The 21,725-nt window shown below is 40.6% G+C and overlaps 1 protein-coding gene across 1 annotated transcript in view; it reads left to right on the top strand.

Annotated features, from left to right (window-relative positions):
• Window positions 1-33: 33 nt before the first annotated feature.
• ZMPSTE24 (zinc metallopeptidase STE24) overlaps window positions 34-21,725 on the top strand; it is a 39,308-nt gene continuing 17,616 nt past the window's right edge. The window contains exons 1-7 of the mRNA XM_055341926.1: window positions 34-272; window positions 2,770-2,916; window positions 7,881-7,967; window positions 9,934-10,050; window positions 10,675-10,827; window positions 12,076-12,217; window positions 18,011-18,195. Of these exons, the coding sequence (XP_055197901.1) occupies window positions 156-272; window positions 2,770-2,916; window positions 7,881-7,967; window positions 9,934-10,050; window positions 10,675-10,827; window positions 12,076-12,217; window positions 18,011-18,195 (948 nt within the window). The 5' untranslated portion in view covers window positions 34-155. The remainder of the gene's footprint in view (window positions 273-2,769; window positions 2,917-7,880; window positions 7,968-9,933; window positions 10,051-10,674; window positions 10,828-12,075; window positions 12,218-18,010; window positions 18,196-21,725) is intronic.

Raw genomic sequence — 21,725 nt, 5'->3', positions numbered from 1 at the left:
TGTGCGGAGGGGGTGGGATGGAGGCGGGGGCCGGTGTGGGGGCGCTCGGAAGGGACGGATATCGCGGTGGCACTGCGGGCACGGCGTGAGGCGACGCGTGTCGCGGAGGCACGGCTGCACGCCGAGGGAGCCGGCGGAACCGGGCGGCCGCGGGGATGTGGGCGTCGCTGGGCGCGGTGTGGGAGATGCCGGCGGAGAAGCGTATCTTCGGGGCGGTGCTGCTCTTCTCCTGGACCGTGTACCTTTGGGAGACCTTCCTGGCCCAGCGGCAGGTGAGCCTAGGCGGGGCCCACCTGGGCCCGACACCTGGTCAGCCCCGGCCCCCGCCGCGCCCCCGGGGGCTCCCCCCGCGAGGCCTCGTGAGCCGGCCGCGCCCCGGAGGGCGTGTGGGGCAGCTGGGAGCTCCTCGGCGCCGCGAGCCTGGGACCCCGGCCGCTTGGGGCCCGGTGAAGGGGAAGGCAGGGCCGCCGCTGGGTCGGACGCGCCCGGCCTGGCCCGCAGCGCCCCCGGGATCCTCGGGCCCGGACCTACCTCCCGTCTGTGGCCGCGGCCCGTGTGCCTCCAGAAGCACAATTTTTAGAATCCCAACTTCCCTATGACCTTTGTGTCATCACGCTCCACCACGGGCTTAGGAAACCATTTTCTGAAAATAGAGACTTCACAGCCCTTCCTGGATTTTTTTTTTTTTAAACCGTATACAGTATGGTATTTTGCCCAAAGAGCAATAGCCTCATTTTTTTTTTCTTAAAAACGTCTTTATATTGTTGTTTAGACGATTACAATTGTAGAAAGTAGGAAGTGAAAGTGACTAACAGTTCTTATTGGAGGTGATCGTAATGAACAGCCCCCGTGGATTAGAGAGCTGACCTTTTTTCTGTTTTGTAAGATTTTATTTAGTCATGAGGCAGAGAGAGAGAGAGAGGCAGAGACACAGGCAGAGGGAGAAGCAGGCTCCGTGCAGGCAGCCCGATGGTGGGACTCATCCCGGGACCCCGGGGTCACGCCCTGGGCCGAAGGCAGGTGTTCAACCACGGAGCCACCCGGCCCTCCCGAGAGCTGAACTTTTAAATGAGAGATTTTAAGTTTTGTCTCCTGGTTGCTGTCTCTCACTGCTGATTCGCTTTACCTACACTCTTGTATCTTGTCGTTGAATTGTGTCAACCATGATGGTTATTTATGAGAACCATTCTCTTTTTAACTGCTGGAACTGGGATCCCTGGGTGGCGCAGCGATTTGGCGCCTGCCTTTGGCCCAGGGCGCGATCCTGGAGACCCGGGATCGAGTCCCACGTCGGGCTCCCGGTGCATGGAGCCTGCTTCTCCCTCTGCCTGTGTCTCTGCCTCTCTCTCTCTCTCTCTCTCTCTCTCTCTCTCTGTGACTATCATAAATAAAAAAAAAAAATTTAACTGCTGGAACTCTTTTTCTTGAGCATTACAGCCATTTTCCTCTGCAAATTTCTTCTCAGATTACATCCTGCATGAATCTTTAAATGGAAATTTTTATTACTTCGTCAGTGTCAGAGTGGCATCTCGATCTCTTTTATTTTTTTTCAGATTTTATTTATTAATTAGAAATACAAAAAGGGCGGGGGGGGGCAGAGACACAGGCAGGGGGAAAAGCAGGCTTCATGCATGGAGCCCATCGTGGGACTCGATCCCGGGTCTCCAGGATCACATCCCCAGACCAAAGACGGTGCTAAACCGCTGAGCCACTGGGGCTGCCCTCGATCTCTTCTTTTAGTCCAGAGTCTTTATTTATTTACTTATTTTTAAATAATCATTTGAGTCATCTTGTCTTTTTTTTTTTTTTTTTTTTTAAGTAATCTTTATGTCCAACATGGGGCTGGAACTCAGGACCCCAGGATCAAAAGTCGCATGCCCTCCCAACTGAGCCAGCCAGGTGCCTCTAGCCCAGGTGCAGAGCACTAGGTTCTTTGACAGATCTCTTTGGCTAGCTTCATTAGTTCAGTAGAGAAGATCCTTTGCATAAAAGAAACAGGTATATCCTGTCTAAATGGGGGATGGGGTATTGAACACCTATCTGTCTTTAATGATAAACCCCATTACAGTAACTACTTTTCAATAATGTCTCCTTTACTCAGTGATGGTTTAATATAATGCCTTTTGTTGAGGATTTGGTAAGGTGCCCAACAATATATAGAGAAGCCATGTGTCATAAAACCATTATAGGAGATGCCGTCCATTATATTAGTTTCTGTGCCCTGTATTAGGTTCCATGGGGTGAAATTACCATTTAGAATTTGGGGTAATAATAAAGTTTGTCTTTCTTGAAGACCTGATCGGTTTCTATTTGTCAGTCCTCAAATTTCCTGTAATTTGGTTTCTAGGACCAGGTTTAATAATGAGCCACAATACTTACAGCTAGCATATTTGCTTCCTTCTCCTTTCCATGAATTTGTTTTCTAAATTTTACAGGACGTATGTTTTACTTGGAGTGAGTGGTGCCCTTTGTGATGTACAGTTTTGGTTTACATATGCAGACTGAAGTATGATAACAACCCTGATTTTAATTTTACCTAGTCAGCCAGCCTCGGTTTCTCTTGTTCTGCTTTTACTTCGCTGAATCAATTGTTTTAGTGGTCAATGCACTTGATCAGATGCAATATTTGTGTATCTATAAAGCAAATTCAGTAGGCTTAAGTGACAATAAATGCTATAAACTACTCAATATCTGAACATAAATAACTACTGTAATAAAAAAAATTACTTGGTTTGACTGTCTCAGAGTGTTTTCTTCAAAATATTTCAGAGACGGATCTATAAAACAACAACTCGTGTGCCACCGGAGTTAGGACAGATCATGGATTCAGAAACCTTTGAGAAGTCCCGACTGTATCAGCTGGATAAAAGTACTTTCAGCTTCTGGTCAGGACTCTATTCAGAGATTGAAGGCACTGTGAGTAATTTACTTCTTGGAAACACAATCCATCAAATTGTTTAATACTTTGTGGGATCCCTGGGTGGCACAGCGGTTTGGCGCTTGCCTTTGGCCCAGGGTGCGATCCTGGAGACCCGGGATCGAATCCCACGTCGGGCTCCCGGTGCATGGAGCCTGCTTCTCCCTCTGCCTATGTCTCTGCCTCTCTCTCTCTCTCTCTCTGTGACTATCATAAATAAATAAAAATTAAAAAAAAAAGATTAAAAAAAAAAGTTTAATACTTTGTAATATTTGTTTTCATCTTGTATTTTTGTTACACAAAAGAAGGTACCTTATCTACAAATCCCAGAATGCTTTCTTAACCTTTGTTGTCAATAGTAATGGATGTAGAGCAAAAGAGGCTGAAATATAATTGTTAGTGAGTTGAAAACTGTGCTATAACTGTCATAGATCAGGTGTGAAAAACAACCTTATATTGTTAAGTTATTATTATAGCAGTCCCTCCTTCTTGCCTCTTTTTTTTAAGGTGTATTTATTTGAGGGGCCCCTGGATGGCCTAATCACTTAAGCATCTGCCTTTCAGTGGGGTCATGATCTCATGGTCCTCCGATTGAGCCCTGCATAGGGCTCCCTGCCCAGCAGGGGCCTGCTTCTCTCTCTCCCCCTTTTTCTGTTCCTCCCCCTGATCATGCGCTCTCTCTTTCTCTCTCTCTCTCTCTCTCTCTCTCAAATAAATAAATCTTTTTAAAAAAAGATTGTAGAAGCAGACTTCCCACCAAGCAGGGAGCCTGATGCGGGCTCAATCCCAGGACCTCAGTGTCAGGACCTGAGCCAAAAGCAGACACTTAACTGATTGAGCCACCCAGGTGCCCCTTCCTGCCTCTAGCTTAACCCTGTCTTCCACATTGCAGTCAAAGGAATCCTGAAGGACAATTCAGATCATGTTATTAATACTCCTATATAAAAGCTATGATTGGCTCACTGTTTCCTTCAGGGTGAAGCCCATATTTCTTGGGCTTTTTGAGGTCCTTTTTAACCTGGCCATTACTTACTTCAGCTTCATCTTTTTTTCCCTTTCCCCAAATTCTTTCCCCTTCTTTTTGCCCACCTCATACCCAGCTTGGTTTCCTGTGACTTCGGGTCTTTTCATATGCTGGTATCTTCCAGGGGCGCCCACCTCTTCAAGTCCACTCTCGCTAGAAGCTGATTAATCCCAACTCCTCCCATTAGGTTCCAGCTGAGACGTCATGTTTCCTAAGAATCAGTTTGAAACTTCCCCTGTCCCTCAGGACTGGACAGGGTAGCATCTTATCATTATTCCTATCAGAGTACTTACCACATTGTATTGAATTTTCCTGTTTAGTTGACAGACTTACGAGTTCCTTAAAGAAAGGATACTTTAAGGTTTTGTAGTCTTTTGGTACCTAATGCCTGGTATAAAAATAAGCACATTATTCATATTTCTTTAAAATTTTATTTATTTATTTATTTATGATAGTCACACACACACACACACAGAGAGAGAGAGAGGCAGAGACAGGCAGAGGGAGAAGCAGGCTCCATGCACCGGGAGCCCGACATGGGACTCGATCCCGGGTCTCCAGGATCGCGCCCTGGGCCAAAGGCAGGCGCTAAACCGCTGCGCCACCCAGGGATCCCACATTATTCATATTAATTGAATGAAACAAGTGGCAGATCATTTTTACCTAGTAAAACAGACCCAGGCTAACCCCCATGCTAAAAGAAGAAAGGCTGTATAGTGTAGAGCAGTGTTTCTTAGTCTTTTTTTCATGATCCCCTCTGGCCACCGGCCCTGTATATTTTTAGACTTTTTTTTTTTTTTTAAGTGGGCTCTGTGCCCAACATGGGGCTTGAACTCATGACCCTGAGATTAAGAGTTGCATGCTCCACCAACTGAGCCAACCGGGTACCCCTAGACATTTTTTCCTTAATCACCCTTCCATGAAATTTTAGTACCACAGATAGATTGTATATCTGTGTCTGTACTATATGTATGTGTATCTGTGCTTTATAAATGAAGATTTTTTTCCTTTCCCAAAAACCAGTTCTTGGTTTTCCACCTCCATGAACAATTGAAAGTGCACGGTACAGAGGTTAAGAGCCGACTCTGAACTCAGGTGGCTTGAGTTTGAGTCTCAGCTCTATCATACCAGGTATGGGACCTCGAGCATGTCACCGATTCCATGCCTCAGTTTTCTCATCTGTTAAAATTGTGTGGTAATAATATTTCCTCATTCATAGTGTTGTTGAGAGGATTAAATGAGTTAATATATGTAAGATGATTAGAACAGTGCTTGATCATTTTAAGTGCTCTATAAGTGTTGGCTGTTATTATTTTTATCATCATGATCATGATTATCATCACTTTTCCTCCAGAACTCTCTTAGATCTCCTGGTACCATTAAGAGAAAGATTTCTATTTTTTTTTTTTGAGAAATATTTCTAAATTGAAAATAGATGAGATTAGCTACCACAACTATTTTATCAGTTAAAGAGAAGAAACTAGCTGTTCGTTGCTTTAAGTGATGTCTAGCTAGTCATAAAATTTTCCTTGACAGTTATGGACTAGTGTGGTTGGAACCAAATATTTCCCATTGCCTCAGGATGATGGAAAAGTAGCAGAGAGTTAAGAAAAATTAAATCTTGGTATTTTAGAAAAATTAGTAAACGGTCTGAAAAACAAAATTGCAGGACACCTGCGTGGCTCAGAGGTTGAGCGTCTACCTTCGGCTCAGGGTGTGATCCTGGGGTCTCAGGATCAAGTCCCACATCGCCTGCATGGAGCCTGCTTCTCCCTCTGCCTGTGTCTCTGCCTCGCGCTCTCTGTGTCTCTTATGAATTAATGAATAAAATCTTAAAAAAAAGAAAAAATTGCTTTTGTTTTGGGATACTTAATGATTTCTAGTAATTATTCTTTTCAATGTTGATTTTTTAATTATATTTTTACTAATCAAAGCCTGGTTTAGTTATTGAGACATTAAAGATTAGTATTGAAACCTGATGTTTTTCAACCAAGCCAGGAAAGGTAGCTTTATTATAGATTATATTTGGCTTTGGTTAATTTATTTGAAACATTTCTCTTTTTTTCTCTTTATTTATTTATTCCTGGAGTCCTAGGATCGAGTCCTTATCAGGACTATGCTGTGGGACCCCTGTGGGGAACCCATTTTTCCCTCTGCCTGTGTCTCTGCTTCTCTCTCTGTGTGTCTCTCATGAATAAATAAATAAAATCTTAAAACACTGTAGGCAACAAGCTGATAATAATACCAAATAAAGTTACAAATCACCATCAAATCACCATGGATGGATCTAAAAATATGTAGAGTGTAAAAAGCCAACTTGTAGAATGATAAGTACAATATGATATATCATTTATATATAGTCTTAAAAAGCATATGTAAATCACTACAGAATTTATGGGTAGATACATAAAAATGGAAAGTAGATTGGAAGTCTACCCATGAAATACAGTGCCAAAACTCCTCACAACCCCAAGGAACTGTATGTGAACCAATGAAAATACTGTGCTTCTAACCAAGGAGTGTGATGGATTGTTGTGTTCTTGAGCCTCCACAGAAAAGAAAAAAGAAAAATAAATTGATTCCTCTTGAGTTCCATAAACTTTTTTTTTTTAAGATTTTATTTATTAAAAAAAAAAAGATTTTATTTATTCACTCGAGAGAGAGAGAGAGGCAGATACACAGGCAGAGGGAGAAGCAGGCTCCGTGCAAGGAGCCTGATGTGGAACTCCATCCAGGACTCCAGGATCACGCCCTGGGCAAAACGCAAGCGCTCAACCACTGGCCCCCCAGGCGTCCCAAGTTCCATAAACTTAATATCTGTTGTGGGAAGTTGTGTTTTGTAAGCACAAACTTATTCTTTTTAGATTTTAAGACCAGCTCACTCATTCAACTGTCATGGTGATTTGGTGAATATCTTTATTCACTTTATCTGCCCAAGACAAAGGGTAGTGCCGAGAAGGGTGCCTCCTACGAAACCCTGACTCCTACCTCAGGATTCCTTACCTGGGGAAAGCACAGATATCCCATTCTGTCCCTTAGCTTGGAAAGTGGACCTGACTCTCCACTTAAGCAGATACTAATACTTTGTTCTGATTGAAGGGGGAAACTTCAAGGAAAGCCACTTAGGAAGCCACATAGCCTGGTTCAAATCCCATTTATGTCACTCATCAGGTGTGGGATTCTGGACAAATTGGTTACCTTTTCTCTTAGCTTTAAGTTCTTTTTTTTTTTTAATATATTTTATTTATTTATTCATGAGAGACAGAGAGAGAGAGAGAGGCAGAGACACAGTCAGAGGGAGAAGCAGGCTCCATGCAGGGAGCCCGATGTGAGACTCGATCCCGGGTCTCCAGGATCAGGCCCTGGGCTGAAGGCAGACGCTTAACCGCTGAGCCACCCAGGGATCCCCCAGCTTTAAGTTCTTGATTCATAAAACCCTTGTTGTGGTCTTTGGCATTTTTTTTCCCCTTACAGCTCTATAGAGATATAATTTACATACCATATTAGTTTATCTGAATGAAATGGATAGGTAAAAATCTTTACTGGTCTAAACTTAGTATCTCAGGTGGTTTGTATTCATCTAAATGCATAGTTTACCTTAAATAAGATAGGTCTCTTTTTTATCTTTCTTTTTTAAAAAAGATTTATTTATGTATTTGAGAGGGAGAGAGAGAGAAAGAGCAGGAGTGGGGTGAGGGGCAGAGGAAGAAGGGAAGAAGCAGACTGCCTGCTGAGCAGGAAGTCTGATGTGGGGCTTGATCCCAGGACTCTTGAGATCATAACCTGAGCTGAAGGCAGACGGTTAACCCACTGAGCCACCCAGGTGCCCCTCTTTTTTTCTTTAGAGATAATTATTTTGTCCTTTTTTTCTTTATAAAATGCTCTCACTTGATAGTTTCTAGTTGTTCAAATGTAACCAAAATATGTCTTATTTTATAGCTTATTCTTCTTTTTGGAGGAATTCCTTATCTCTGGAGACTTTCTGGACGGTTCTGTGGCTATGCTGGCTTTGGAACAGAATATGAGGTATGTTATTCATCGAGAGTCTTTTGGCTTGGCCAGCTTTATATGAAAGTTAATTTTTTGACTCTGTCTTTAGGCTTCTCTGTACAGTCCTTGTCCACGTATGCTCTGTTAGGATAATGCTAGTTATTGTAGCAAACTCCAGAATTCCAATGGCTTATCACAATAGTTCATTTCTCAATTACATAATAGCCTAGTGTGAGGATTTTTGGTCAGCAGGTGACATTCTTCTATGTAGGAAGCCAGGGACCTGGTCTCTTTTCATCTAATTGGCTCTGCCATCCCCCAAGTGCCCCAGAGTTCCCTGCATCCAACAGCCAGAGGGAATGAGAAGGTGGAGAAAGTACACTCTCTTCTTAACTCCTTTGTCTCTGATGAAGTGTCCTTTGGATTCACATTTTGTTGGCACACTGGTCATTTAATCTCAGGTATAAAGGAACTGGGAAATGGTAGTCTCTGATTAGGCAACTATTTCTCAGGGACAACCCCTTGCAGTGAAAGGGGAAGCATGAATTTTGCTAAACTCACTAAACAGATAGTCTTGTGTCATATGCACGTAGCAGATACTTCAAACATGGACAGAGAGTATATCTTCTAGAATCTCCATGGAGCTGCTGTGTCTAGCTATACAGTGGAATATTCTAGAGTCTTTAATGATGAAAAATAGATATAGATATGGAAGGATTTTTATAAGATGTTTAGTGAAAAAGCAAGTATTCACACAATCAGTACAATACAATTGCATTTTTGGAAGATGGGATTCTGATTCATTAGTTTTGAGGAAGGTCCTAGAATCTGTTTTTAATTTTTTTCCCATTTCCTGTTTGGGAACAGTGCCAAAATAAACCACCCTGCATGTTATAGCCAGACAAATCTTCCTTTCTCCTTCACTCTCCCTTCTTCCCTCTTTCTGTGTTTAGAAACTTACATTGGCTGAATCTTGTTACCAAATCAAATGTGTTTTGGTGATGTGTGGCATATTCACACTTACCTTAAAAGCATTACATTTTATACTATGGGGTAAGAGGGTGAGAAGGAGAGAGCAGAGATTCTGTTTGCCGCATCACTCTTTCTCTGTCCCCCACCTCCCTCCGCACTCAGGTGCCCTTTTCCTCCACTGTCCTAGGGAAAATTTGGAAGAGAAATGAAGCAGTTCTTGGCTTTTGATTTCCCAACAATCTATAGTGAAGGCACTTAAAGTAGTTATTTTTTTTAAAAAAAGATTTTATTTATTTATTCCTGAGAGACACAGAGAGAGGCAGAGACAGAGGCAGAGAGAGAAGCAGGCTCCATGCAGGGAGCCCGATGTGGGACTCAAGTCCCGGGACTCCAGGATCATGCCCTGAGTTGAAGGCAGGCGCTAAACCGTTGAGCCACCCAGGTGTTGTCCCACTTAAAGTAGTTCTTGAGAGTAATTTTCTTCGTTGGTGTTTGGCTTCTTGTGAAAACTTTAGCACACTCCACCCCACCTGTCCTAGCCCAGCTTTTTTGATGCTCTGGGATCAATATCTCTGCCTTGTCCCAAGGCCTCTCATCTTTTACTCTTCCTTTTACAGGGTACTCCATGCTTTCACAAATTGCAAGGAATTCCTTCCTTCCTTGTCTCTCCTGTCCCATTAATTTACCTCTTTCTTCAGAGTGGCATCCCGAGTCTCAGCCTTTTAAGCCTTGTTTGAATTCTGGAGCATACAAGATTGTCCCTCATTTTTTAGTTCTTTTTTGTCTATATGGCTTCAGATAACTTTCACATAGTGCCTGTGTAATAAAAGAGAGATTGTTTTATTGCCGCCTCCTTGCAAGTAAACTCTGAAGGTAGAGATGATGTTGTTTTACCCATAGAATCAAGTACATTGCTGGAGATGTAGTATGTACTCAACGCCTGCTTGTTCATTTGTTTACTAATCATTCATTTGAAAAATGAATTAATATTACACTATAAAAACTGCTATTTTTTTCTTCTTGTGTTTAGATCACTCAGTCCTTGGTGTTTCTCTTGTTAGCTACACTTTTCAGTGCATTAACTGGTTTGCCATGGAGTCTTTATAATACTTTCGTGATAGAAGAAAAACATGGTTTCAATCAACAGGTAAACTAGAGAATACACATGTTCTCTTTTAAATATAAAGACTTTTGTGCTTTTTTTCCCCTCTGCTGGTAATAATTGAAACGTAATTTACTATTTTTTTAAGATTTATTTATTTATTTGAGAGAGCAGGGGGAAGGGGCAGAGGAAGAGGGAGAGAATCCTAAGCAGACCGTCACTGAATGCCAGAGCCTGACTGGAGACTGTATCCACGATCTTGATGATGACCTGAGCTGAAATCAAGAGTCAGACACTTAACTGACTGAGCCATCCAGGCGCCTCCATAATTTGCTATTTTAGAGCATGAATTAATTGAGGGAAAAGGAACTACAGATACAATAAGGATCATAGCTTAAAGTCTTGCCGTAAATTCTTCTAGTACTAAAGTCTAGTGTTTTTCTGCTAACATTTAAATGGTATATTTTGAACTGTAAAATGCCAGACATTAACTAATTGTCTTAGGCTATCATATAATATAGACCCACTGCCTTTTAACTTAAAATTGCTTTTTTTTTTTTAAATTTAAATTTTTATTTTTTTTAAATTGCTTTAATAGTGTATCCTTTGTATTCATGTATTAGTTATTTTAAAAGCAATTTCTCAGTTTCTTGTGATCTTTTTTTTCAGACTTTGGGATTCTTCATGAAAGATGCAGTCAAGAAATTTATTGTGACTCAGTGCATTTTATTGCCTGTGTCTTCACTTCTACTTTACATTATTAAAATTGGGGGTGATTATTTTTTTATATATGCCTGGCTGTTCACATTAGTTGTTTCTCTGGTGAGTAGAATCTTTTTTTCATTTTCTTTTATAAAATTTCCTTGGCAAGATAACTGATTTAATCTTCATTAACATGTGGACAGTTCTTAAGAAGCAAATGCAATATAAATAAGTGGGCTTATAAATTTCCCTCTTGGTTTCTGTATTTGGGTACAGAAACAGGAGAGCTGACTCTGACCATAGATTTTCTTTTTATGCTGACTCAGATTCTAGAAACTCTTTGTTAATGATCCAGTTGTCAGGTAGTTTTGGGCTGTGCATTTGTGAGTTGTCACCAGAATGGATGACAAAGTTTGATTGATTAGTGACTCTACTGAGCTCCAGTGCCTAAAAAAACATCATTGATGTTTTGAAGAGAGACTACATTTAAGAGGGACAAGAAAAAGAAAGCATAACCTTACCTGATTTTTTTTTCTGCCCTCCTTCCCCTCCTCCTTTCTCCCTTCTTTACCCCTTCTTCTCTCTTCTGTTTTTCTCCCCTTTTTCCTCTCCCCTCTCCCTCCTTTGTCCCCTCACCACCACCACCCTCTTCCTTCCTCACGTGCTTTGCTTCTTCTTTCTACCATATTCTAAACCACCTCACAACACATACACTACAATACAATGAAAACAACCTGTTCACAGGCCCCAGAAAGTAGCATCTATCACCTCTTCAGCTCCTCTGATGATAAAGTTTACTTTAGTCTGAATTGCCATGATGCTCACTGCTTCACTTTCCATTGGTGGGATTAAGCTCTGAAAATAGGTACTAGTTGGATTTACACACATCTGTGTGTGGCAAATGAAGTAAGGGGAAAGAACAGAGGAAATGCAGAAATGCTTAAGGAAGTGCCATTTCAACCACAGAATAGTTATGCACTGCAGATAGTTAATTTTAGCAGACCACCCAAATAACATCACATAGTCAAGCTCTAGTAATTATTTTCTAGCAAAGACTGCAGGTCTCTCAGGATTACTCTGAAAGGCAGGATTCCAAGTTATTATGGGCATGTGAAGTGTCAGAAATTCCCAAGATAATTTTGAGTGGGCCATTTGACTTTTCGGTTATTACTGCACTGACACTACTCACTTTGATTTAATTTAACAAACAAATATTGAGCATTTACTATCTGGTACTATTTGGGGCTGGGAATACCAGAGCAAATAAGGCCCATGTTCTCAAGGCTGGATCACATAGTTGTCTCAATATAGTCTATATAAATTGCAGTTTTTGAGGACAAATTTATAGGTTCTGAATTTATTTTTCAGGTGCTTGTCACGATCTATGCTGATTATATTGCCCCTTTATTTGACAAATTTACACCTCTGCCTGAGGGAAAGCTTAAACAAGAAATTGAAGTAATGGCAAAGAGTATTGACTTTCCTTTGACTAAGGTGTATGTTGTTGAAGGTAAGGCTACTGAGAGGTGAGGAAGTTTTATTCAAGTGTTTTTATTTGTTAGGATTTTGCATTTTGGTTTTTTAAGGTTCCTAGGAATTGATGACATAGTCCAGGGACAGAAACTGGTTGCCTGATACTTGTTCTTACCTGCAGCTGTGTGTGGTTGGCTTTATAGTGTTGTTTGGCCAAGGCTTTTTTCACTCCTTGTTACATCATATATATTAGGCTGACTTATGTATTTCTGTTATCTGCCTGGCTCCCTCAGGTAACTGAGTTGGACTTTTGCCTAATCAGGCACTAGTTTGGGGCCTCATAAATAAAACCAGTATTACTGGCTTTGTCTCATCCAGTAAAACTTCCAGTGTTCTGGAGGAGTCTGATTTCACTTGTACATTCCCAAAAACAGTAGTACCTTTGAATATTTCAGATCAGTTATTCTCTGCTGTTTTGATAATTGCTTTTGAGAGTTAAGCTATGTGTTAACTTACATAAGACTACTAAAATCTCAAGCCCAAAAAGATGTAGAGTAAAACTGTCATATGATACCATGACTTTCGGAATCTATAAATTAAAATCCATGTGAATGCCTGAAACTGGTTTTGCCTCTGCCACTTAGCAGCTGTAGGATCTTGGATGAATCCCTTCACCCCTCTAGGTTTGTTTTGCTTCCCCTAAACCATAGTTGGGCAAACATTTTCTGTAAAAGGCTAGTCAGTCAATATTTTAGGCTTTGTGGTCCACATGGTCTGTCTCTGTCACAACTCTTCAACCTTGCCATTATAGTTGGCAAGTTAGAGTACAGAAGCAGTCATAGATAATACACAAACAAATGACTATGGCTATGTTCTAATATAACTTAAAAAAAAAAAAAGTGGCAGATTAGATTTGGCCTGCAAACCATACTTTGTCCATCCCTCCTCTAAATTAAAAAAAAAAAAAAATCACCAGTGAGAAACAGCTGTATTGGATGAAGGAGTAGAAACAGAAGTAATTGTGGGGTCAGGGAGAACAGAGATGGCTACAATGGAAAAGAACGAATTAACAGCAACTAGAAGAGTATAGAAGTCTTAGGCAACCAGTGGGTTCTGAGGCTGTATTGCCCAACTAATGGGATAGTTGGGACATTTCTCTAGGGGAAATGGTAGAAGAATGACAATTGCTGCTACTTTTTAGGCTCTGTGATCTCTACTCTTAGTAAACTAGAGACACACTAATCAGTACAGTAGGACCATCTTTTAGCGTCTTTTAAGCAACTTTTACTAAGTTGCTTATCACTCAAGTTATAATCAGATAATATGAAATGACAGCTAACGATATCACAATGGAGTTAATTGGTAAGGTGTGTAATATGTACTGTCATTGCCACGTGGTTTTAGATGAAATAGGGAAGGCTTTATGGAGAATTATAACATGAGCTAGTACTTTTTGGAATATCACGATTTGGCCTTTTTTTCCTCACTCCCAGCCATCTTGTGGGGCCGGCCTGCACCTAAGGCAGGAAGATAGTGTCTGCAAAGAAGATGAAAAAGCCACTGGAGTTGATCTACTTTGGGCTCCAAATCAGTACGAAAAGTGGGAAGTACGTGCTGGGGTATAAGCAAACTCTGAAAATGATTAGACATGACAAAGTGAAGCTAATCATCCTTGCCAGCAACTGCCAGCCTTGAGGGAATCTGAGATAGAGTATTGTGCTGTGTTGGCCAAAACTGTGTCCATCACTACAGTAGCATAATGGCAATAGTATTGAGTTGGCATAGAAAATGGAAAGTACTGTGGAGTATGCACACTGGCTCTCATTGATCCAGGTGATTCTGATATTATTAGAAGCATGCCAGAAAAGGCCAGTGAAAAGTGAGCCTTTATTTATCTATCTATCTATCTATCTATCTATCTATCTATCTATTTATTTATTTATTTATTTTGAGTCATTTTTTATTTAATAAAAGATTTTTTTATTTAATAAAACTGACCAGAGATTGCTTTAAAAAAAAAAAAAAGATTTGAGTAGGTACAGGGTAGCATTTCAGAGGTCAGGCTGTGAGGTCAGTAGGTTTGGGTTTGAATCCCAGTTTATCACAAATTACCTATGAGTTTGGCAACTTGCCTTTACTAATCAGAAGTTTACTGATCCGTAATATAAGTTTTTGTTAATAATGGTAACAATCCTCAGAAGTATTTTGAATGCTTAAGTGTTGTTACTAAGAATAACAACGTACATTATGGATTTGTAAATTAATAGGGATGTTGTAATGAAAAGCCAACATTCTGCTCTGAGAAAATATCAGATAACAAGTGTTGTGCAGAGAATGAAACTAATGTGATGTGATCAAGGACGGCTGGGTAGATATTTTATTTTATTTTTTTAAAGATTTTATTTATTTATTCATGAGAGACACAGAGAGAGGCAGAGACATAGGCAGAGGGAGAAGCAGGCTCCATGCAGGGAGCCTGACGTGGGACCGGATCCCGCGTCTCCAGGATCACACCCTGGGCTGAAGGCGGTGCTAAACTGCTGAGCCACCCGGGCTGCCCTGGGTAGATATTTTAGATTGGGTCATTAGGCAACAGCTCTCTGAGCAAATGAATTTGAGCTGATACCTGAAGGAAGAAGCCATCCATGCCAAGATCAGTGGAAAGACCTTCTAGAGCTTTGTGTCTGTAAGAAACAAGTTCCAGTGTGGCTGTAGCCTAGTAGGAGGGTGTTATGACATGAAGTATGACACAGACAAGAATTAGACCACATAGGCCTTTGCAAATCAGGATGAGAGTTTAGGTTTTATTGTAGTTTGGGGGAAAAAGCTGTTGAGAATTTTAGTGACATGGTCTGGTTTGTAGTTTGTGGGTTGCTGTATGGAGATGAGATTGTAGTGGGAGGGCAAGAGTAGCAGCAGGGTGAAAAGTTAGGAGACTGTGGCAGTGGTCAGGAAGGAGATAGGGCAGCTTAGACTAGGACAGTAGTAATTTATGGAGAGAAGTCGATGCATTAGGGATATTGTTTTACAGGTAGAGTTGATGAAATTTACTCACAGGTTACCTGTGAGGAATTGGGGAAAGGGAGACATTGAGGGTAATGACCTGGATTTTTGGCCTGAGCAGCTGGATAAATGGTAGTTTACTGATATAGGAAAACTGAGCGAAGAGCAGGTTTGTGGGGAATTAAGTTCTGTTGGATGTTACATTTTGAGGTATCTATTGAACACCATATTAGAGTTCCTCAAACAGTGGTTAGCTCCAAGTATGCAGTAGAACCAACTCTGGCTGATTGAAGCTGGAAAATTCCTTATTTGACAATCTTTGATTCATAAGATCACCTTGAAAGTTAAGTTTACAAGCTTGGAAATGGGCTGTTCTCAGGGAGACGAGCTGAGAATCTCACCATAGAACCAGTCTGGTGAGGACCCTGCTGTTGCCTCCTGCTGTTGAATTTGGCAGTTCTCTTGACATCCCCTCCACCCTACTAGCACTCTTAGCATTGATTCATCACTGCCTGCTTCTTTGCATAATTAGCTAGATCTTCTGAGTCCCCAGTGGGTATAGCTGATTAACTGAGCCAGGGCATGGGCTGGGTTTCAGGAGTGCTGGGGGCACAAGTATCTGGCCTTCTAGATTTCTCAGATGGGAAGCAGTCTACTACAGTACTTACATGATGAGAACTCTGAAAGGAGGATTCAGCACTGGGCAGGAAAAAAACCAACAACGTAAGAATATAAACAACAAATCTGCCATATAGATATCCTTGTGAAGATGTAGAGATATCAGATAGGTAGCTGAATATATGTCTGGAGTTCTAGGGAGAGGTCAGGGCCAGAATATTGATAGGAAAGCATCTGGCACATAGATGGTGTTTAATGCCATGGATGGGGATCATTTAGAGAAGAGAAGGGGGATCAGGTTGGATTCAGCAAGGGGGAGGAAGAGCCAGTAGCAGAGGCTGAGGAGGAGAGACCATTGAGGTAGGAAGAAAGCCAGGGGAAAGTGGTAATTCTTTTGAGACAGGAGAAGGAAGTCTTTCATGGAAGAAGTGGTCAGCTGTGTCAGATGTTGCTGAGAGGTGAAGGTAAGACGACATAAAACACATAAAAGACACAGAGGGCAATGCCTTACATTGGTTTTCAGAGTTCTCAAGTATATTACTTCATACCTCAAGTGGAATCATCAACCTATTCAGTAAACATGCATTATTGAATATATATTACATGTCAGCCCAGTGATACAAAAAACTGATGGTCTAGGGCAGGGACCTTTAAGCTTTAGTGAGTGTAAGAATTTTCAGGAGGGTTTACTAGAAGACAGATTCTTGGGCTCCCTGCTGAGGTATTTTAGTGTCTACCTTTAACAAGCACCCCCAGGTGATTTTGGTGTAGGTATTCCTTGGGCTATACTTTGAGAAATGTGGACCGTGGCAGGTATTAAGACATTAATTTTATTTTGTTTATAAGCTTACAGTCTGCCTACTTCCAAGCTGCCATAAGGCAGCTTTTAAGAAATATTTGCATTTAAAAATTAGAATCAGAGAAGACAGACATGAGAGAGAAGTATGAGACCTCCAAATGATACATAGCTTTCCAGATGCTGAGGTCCTATATTATACGACTGACAGAATTGGACCACATGTTTGGCATTTCTAGGTCATGAAATCAAAGAAAGGAAAAAACAATAAATAAGCTACTATTTATCAAAGTCTTCCTACATTCTAAACGTACTGCCACACATACTACTCTATATGCAGAATATACTGCATCCTAAATATATTGCTGAACATACTTCATATTAGAAGTATGAGTGGTTACATGCTAATAACATGCTATTACATTTTGTATTTGTATCTCAACTTCTCAAGTGAAACATGTTTTGTCCTTTCTTTTAAAAAAGGTTTATAAGTTATAGTAGTAAGTTTATGGGTCAGGCAGTATATGAATTTATTTGCTTAGAATTTCTCATGTAATCCTTAATCCAGCTCAGTGAAGTGGACATTAGCTTCATGTGATAAACAGGTAAATCTTAAAGAAATTAAGGAAGTTTTTTACATTTACCCAACTACTACATGGCAGAGCCAAGATTTAAACCCCAAGTCTGTTCTTAACCACACAGGTAGAACATTTAGAAAATAAAGAAAAATATAAAGAAGCAAATAAAAAATCAACCATAGTTGAGCTCCTGTTAGCCACAAACCATAGGTATGTTTTTTTTTCCCCCAGTCTTTTTAAAAATAGCTTTAACTTTTTTCTCATTATAGAAGTAAGTATACTTATTTTAAAAAGCCTGGAAAAGTATACAGGAGGGAACTAAAATCCATAGTCCTAGAAGCCAGTGGTAAACACCTCAGTGTTTTGAAATATGTCTTCATAGGCTTGTGTTATGCTTTTCTATTTACATGTACTTTTTTTCATGACAATAATGGAACCTTATATACATGAAGTTTTATATCCTTTACAGTATATTGGTGAGCTTTTTCCTATCTTGTTAAGGTTCTTCGAAAAATATTGCTTTTTTTCTGGCTGTTTAAAATTCCATTTCACAGCGCTGTCATACTTTAATCATTCCACTACTGTTAGGTATTTAGACTTTACTTGTTTTCTAATTGCTATAAAGCTGCGATGAGCACAAACATTTGTTGTCAAGCCTGTAGGAAAGTAGACACTCTCCACTGCAGGTGGTCATTTATGTTGATACAGTTTTCTTCAGGTATTAAACAGTTTGAAAATGTTAATGTCCTTTCCAGTAATGCAATTTCTAGGAGTCTCTCCAGAGGACCCAAAACTTTTTAATTATTTTCCATGCTTTGAACTGTCTTTTCCTTAGGATCTAAACGCTCTTCCCACAGCAATGCTTATTTTTATGGCTTCTTCAAGAACAAGCGAATAGTTTTGTTTGACACTCTACTAGAAGAGTATTCTGTACTAAACAAAGACATCCTGGAGGAGTCTGGCATGGAACCCCGCAAAGATGGAGAAGGGGACAGTGAAGAAATAAAAGCTAAAGTTAAAGTGAGTTCTTCTTTTCCTAAGAGACTCTGGCTTAGTTTTTATAAACAGTTCCTATGACAACTCAAAATAACATCAGTTTCTATGTAGTGAGTGAGTGGTAAATTCAAGGAGGCCATCAAATAAGAACCCCATGGCCCCTTTATAATTCTGGTATTTGGGAGAGATTATCACTATTATTACATGCTAACTGCCTCACGAGCTTTTATAGAATGTACACATGAAAATTGGAGGCGTAAGATAGGAAAATTCTTATGATTATAAGCTATCTTTAAAACAGGGGTGTTGTATATATTCCCTATATGTTTATGTTCAGAGAATTCCCACAGCAGGATAAAGAGAAGATAAACATCTGATTTTTAGCTCATTGAGACACAGTAATGATAGGCTTTGACAATGGAGAGACTTGGATTTGAATCCTGGTTCTGTCATTTAGTAGCTGTGTGTACACTATACAGTGTGGTCAGTTTTGTTTTCTTTTGTTTGTTTGACACGTATTTATGAAACATATATTCTGTGCTGAGATACTTTGCCTGGCACTAGAAATGCAAAAATAAAAGGGAAATTTTGCTCTCAAGCAGTTTATGGTCTAAGGGGAAAAAGTCATCGAAGCACAGTACAATATGATAATTACAACAGTGAAGTTATATGTACTGGATACAGTGGGGAGCACAAGAGAAGACATTTCTTAAATCTGACTTGAGTCTCAAGCTTTTTCTGAATTCTTTCCTGGATGAGATCAACTGAGGCTGATTAGCAAGATCTCAAGTACTGAAAACTAAAAGGGGGAGAAGGGACAATGATAAGAAACAAAACAAATTTAATCAGAAACAGCTGCCAGTATTTGTATATGTATGGGAATGTGCTATTGGCTTTGGTTTCATTTTGGATCTGTGTAACTCTGGGCAAGTAAGTTCTCTATATCATAGATTTCTTAGCTAAAAGATGATGCTAGCAGGGTTTCTCAACTTGGCACTATTGACATTTGGGGCCAGGTAGTTCTTGTTGTGGGAGGGTATCTTGTTTAGCAGTATCCCTGGCCTTTCCCCACTACATGCCAGTATCAACCTCCCCTATCCCTAACAACTGTTACAACTGAAAATATCTCCAGACATTACCAGACAGCCCTGGGGGGCAAGGCAAAATCATTTCTGATTGGGAAACACTGGGCTAAAGATGCCTGCCTTTTAGGGTTGGGAGGATTTTTTTTTTTTAAGATTTTATTTATTTATTTATTTGACAGAGAGAGAGAGAACCAGAGAACACAAGCAAGGGGAAATGGCAGTGGCAGAGGGAGAGGGAGAAGCAGGCTCCCTGCCGAACAGGGAGTCCAACGTAGGGCTTGATCCCAGCACCCTGGGATCATGACCCGAGCCGAAGGCAGACACTTGACTGACTGAGCACCAGGGTTGGAAGGATTAAATAAAATAATACAGGGGGAATACCTTATACTCCATTTTATACATTCTAACTACCAGAAAATATTATCTTTTGAACATCCATTTTGATCCTAAAAGGATAGCCGAGTAATGTGCCTAGCCCGTTATAAATGTGTACATGGAGCAAGATTCTGTGAAGGGATTAAGTAGCATTGGGAAAGGGCTAACTGCTTTGATTCTGCTTATTTTTGAAGTAGGGTTATCCTTCCAGTTAGGTTATTGGCATAAAAATCACTTTGGTCTGATCAAATGTCAGGATTTTAAGCTAGGAAGAGGTTCTAAGATCATCTTATCAGAGGTGCCTGGGTGGCTCAGGTCCCACGTTGGTCTCCGTACGTGGAGCCTGCTTCTCCCTCTGCCTATGTCTCTGCCTCTCTGTCTCTGTGTCTCTCATGAATAAATAAATAAAATCTTTAAAAAAAATCATCAGTAGGAATACTGAAGTCCAGAAAGGGTAACCCAGGAATGGCACTGGGGAATCATGCACATTCAGCAAGTCAGCCTGCTTAAGAGGTATCCACATAGGGGATCCCTGGGTGGTGCAGCGGTTTGGCGCCTGCCTTTGGCCCAGGGCGCGATCCTGGAGACCTGGGATCGAATCCCATATCGGGCTCCCAGTGCATGGAGCCTGCTTCTCCCTCTGCCTATGTCTCTGCCTCTCTCTCTCTCTGTGACTATCATAAATAAATAAATTAAAAAAAATTTAAATAAAAAAAATTATATATATTAAAAAAAAGAGGTATCCACATAGAGGGGGATGTGGGTGGGGGTGGACAAAATCATAGCCAAATCATGGTGTTAGATAGTGGTCTATTGATTTCAAACAGTAATGAAATTACTGACCTTTAGTATCTAGGAGAACAGTATTCTTTGGCTTAAATCATACAAAAGATTAGTCTTTAGAAGTGTGTTGAGTGGAGTTTGAGTTATTTTTGCTGACTTCTTGAAGAGCCCACTTAAATTCATTGACAACTACAAATATTTTAGCATCTATGTATAGACTATATGATGAAGGTACACTAGACATAGTCTTGCCCTGAAGAACCTATAGTAGAGGAGACTAGCCATGTTTACACATAGCCCATAAATTAAAGTGGAGTGCAGTGAATAGTGGCTGGGATAGTTTGACTTGTAGAAATTAAGAAATTAATTGAGAATTCTAATAGTTTTCTTAAAAGAGAAGGTATTGATCGCTGGGTGGCTCAGCGGTTTAGCACCTGCCTTTCAGGGCGTGATCCTGGAGACCCAGGATCGAGTCCCACATCGGGCTCCTGGCATGGAGCCTGCTTCTCCCTCTCTACCTGTCTTTCTGCCTCTCTTTCTGCCTCTCTTTCTGTGTGTCCTTCATGAATGAATGAATGAATAAATAAATGTTTAAAAAAAGATACTTGAACTAAGAATTATGACTGGGGAATTGGGCTTTTCAGATTGAAGTTATGGAATGAATAAAGCTATAGAGATAAAAAAAACTACATGCTAGCTATTCTAAGACTAACGATTATGTGGATTCTTATTCTATGAGGATAGAAAGGTAGGCTGGGGCCAGTTTGTAAAGTTCTTCCTGAAAACATCAAGTGGTTGTTTCCAGTGGCCTGGAAGATTTAGATTGATTTGGGTAGAAGCCAGAGCTTGCTTTAGGAAAATTACAGTTCGGGGGCAGCATATAGGATGAAGCTGACTGGAGGCAAGGACACTTCTAGAGGCCTGTTGCATCAAGATAACCAAGACAGTGAGGGTCTGCACTAGACTGAAAGTCAGTATGTTCAAGAGTCACAGTAAAAAATGATTTAAAGTACCCAGTGATTGCTATTGTGGGAAGTGAAGGAAGTCAAAGATTGACTCAGCCAACACAGAGGAAGACAGATACCATACGATCTCATATGTGGCATTTAACAAACAAAACAAACAAGAAGGGGGGAAAAAATAAGAGAGGCAAACCAAGAAACAGACTCTTAACTATAGAGAACAAACTGATGGTTGCCGGAGGGGCGGTGGGCAGGGGGGAAATAGGTGATGGGGGTTAAGGAGGGTGCTTGTGATGAGTACTGAGTGTTGTATGGATGTGTTGAATCACTATATTGAGCACCTGAACCT

This window comes from Nyctereutes procyonoides, unplaced genomic scaffold (genome assembly GCF_905146905.1).
Source record: "Nyctereutes procyonoides isolate TBG_1078 unplaced genomic scaffold, NYPRO_anot_genome, whole genome shotgun sequence".
Taxonomy (NCBI): Eukaryota; Metazoa; Chordata; class Mammalia; order Carnivora; family Canidae; genus Nyctereutes; species Nyctereutes procyonoides.
The sequence above is the reverse complement of the archived record's forward strand: the minus strand, read 5'-3'. Positions and strand labels throughout refer to the sequence as shown.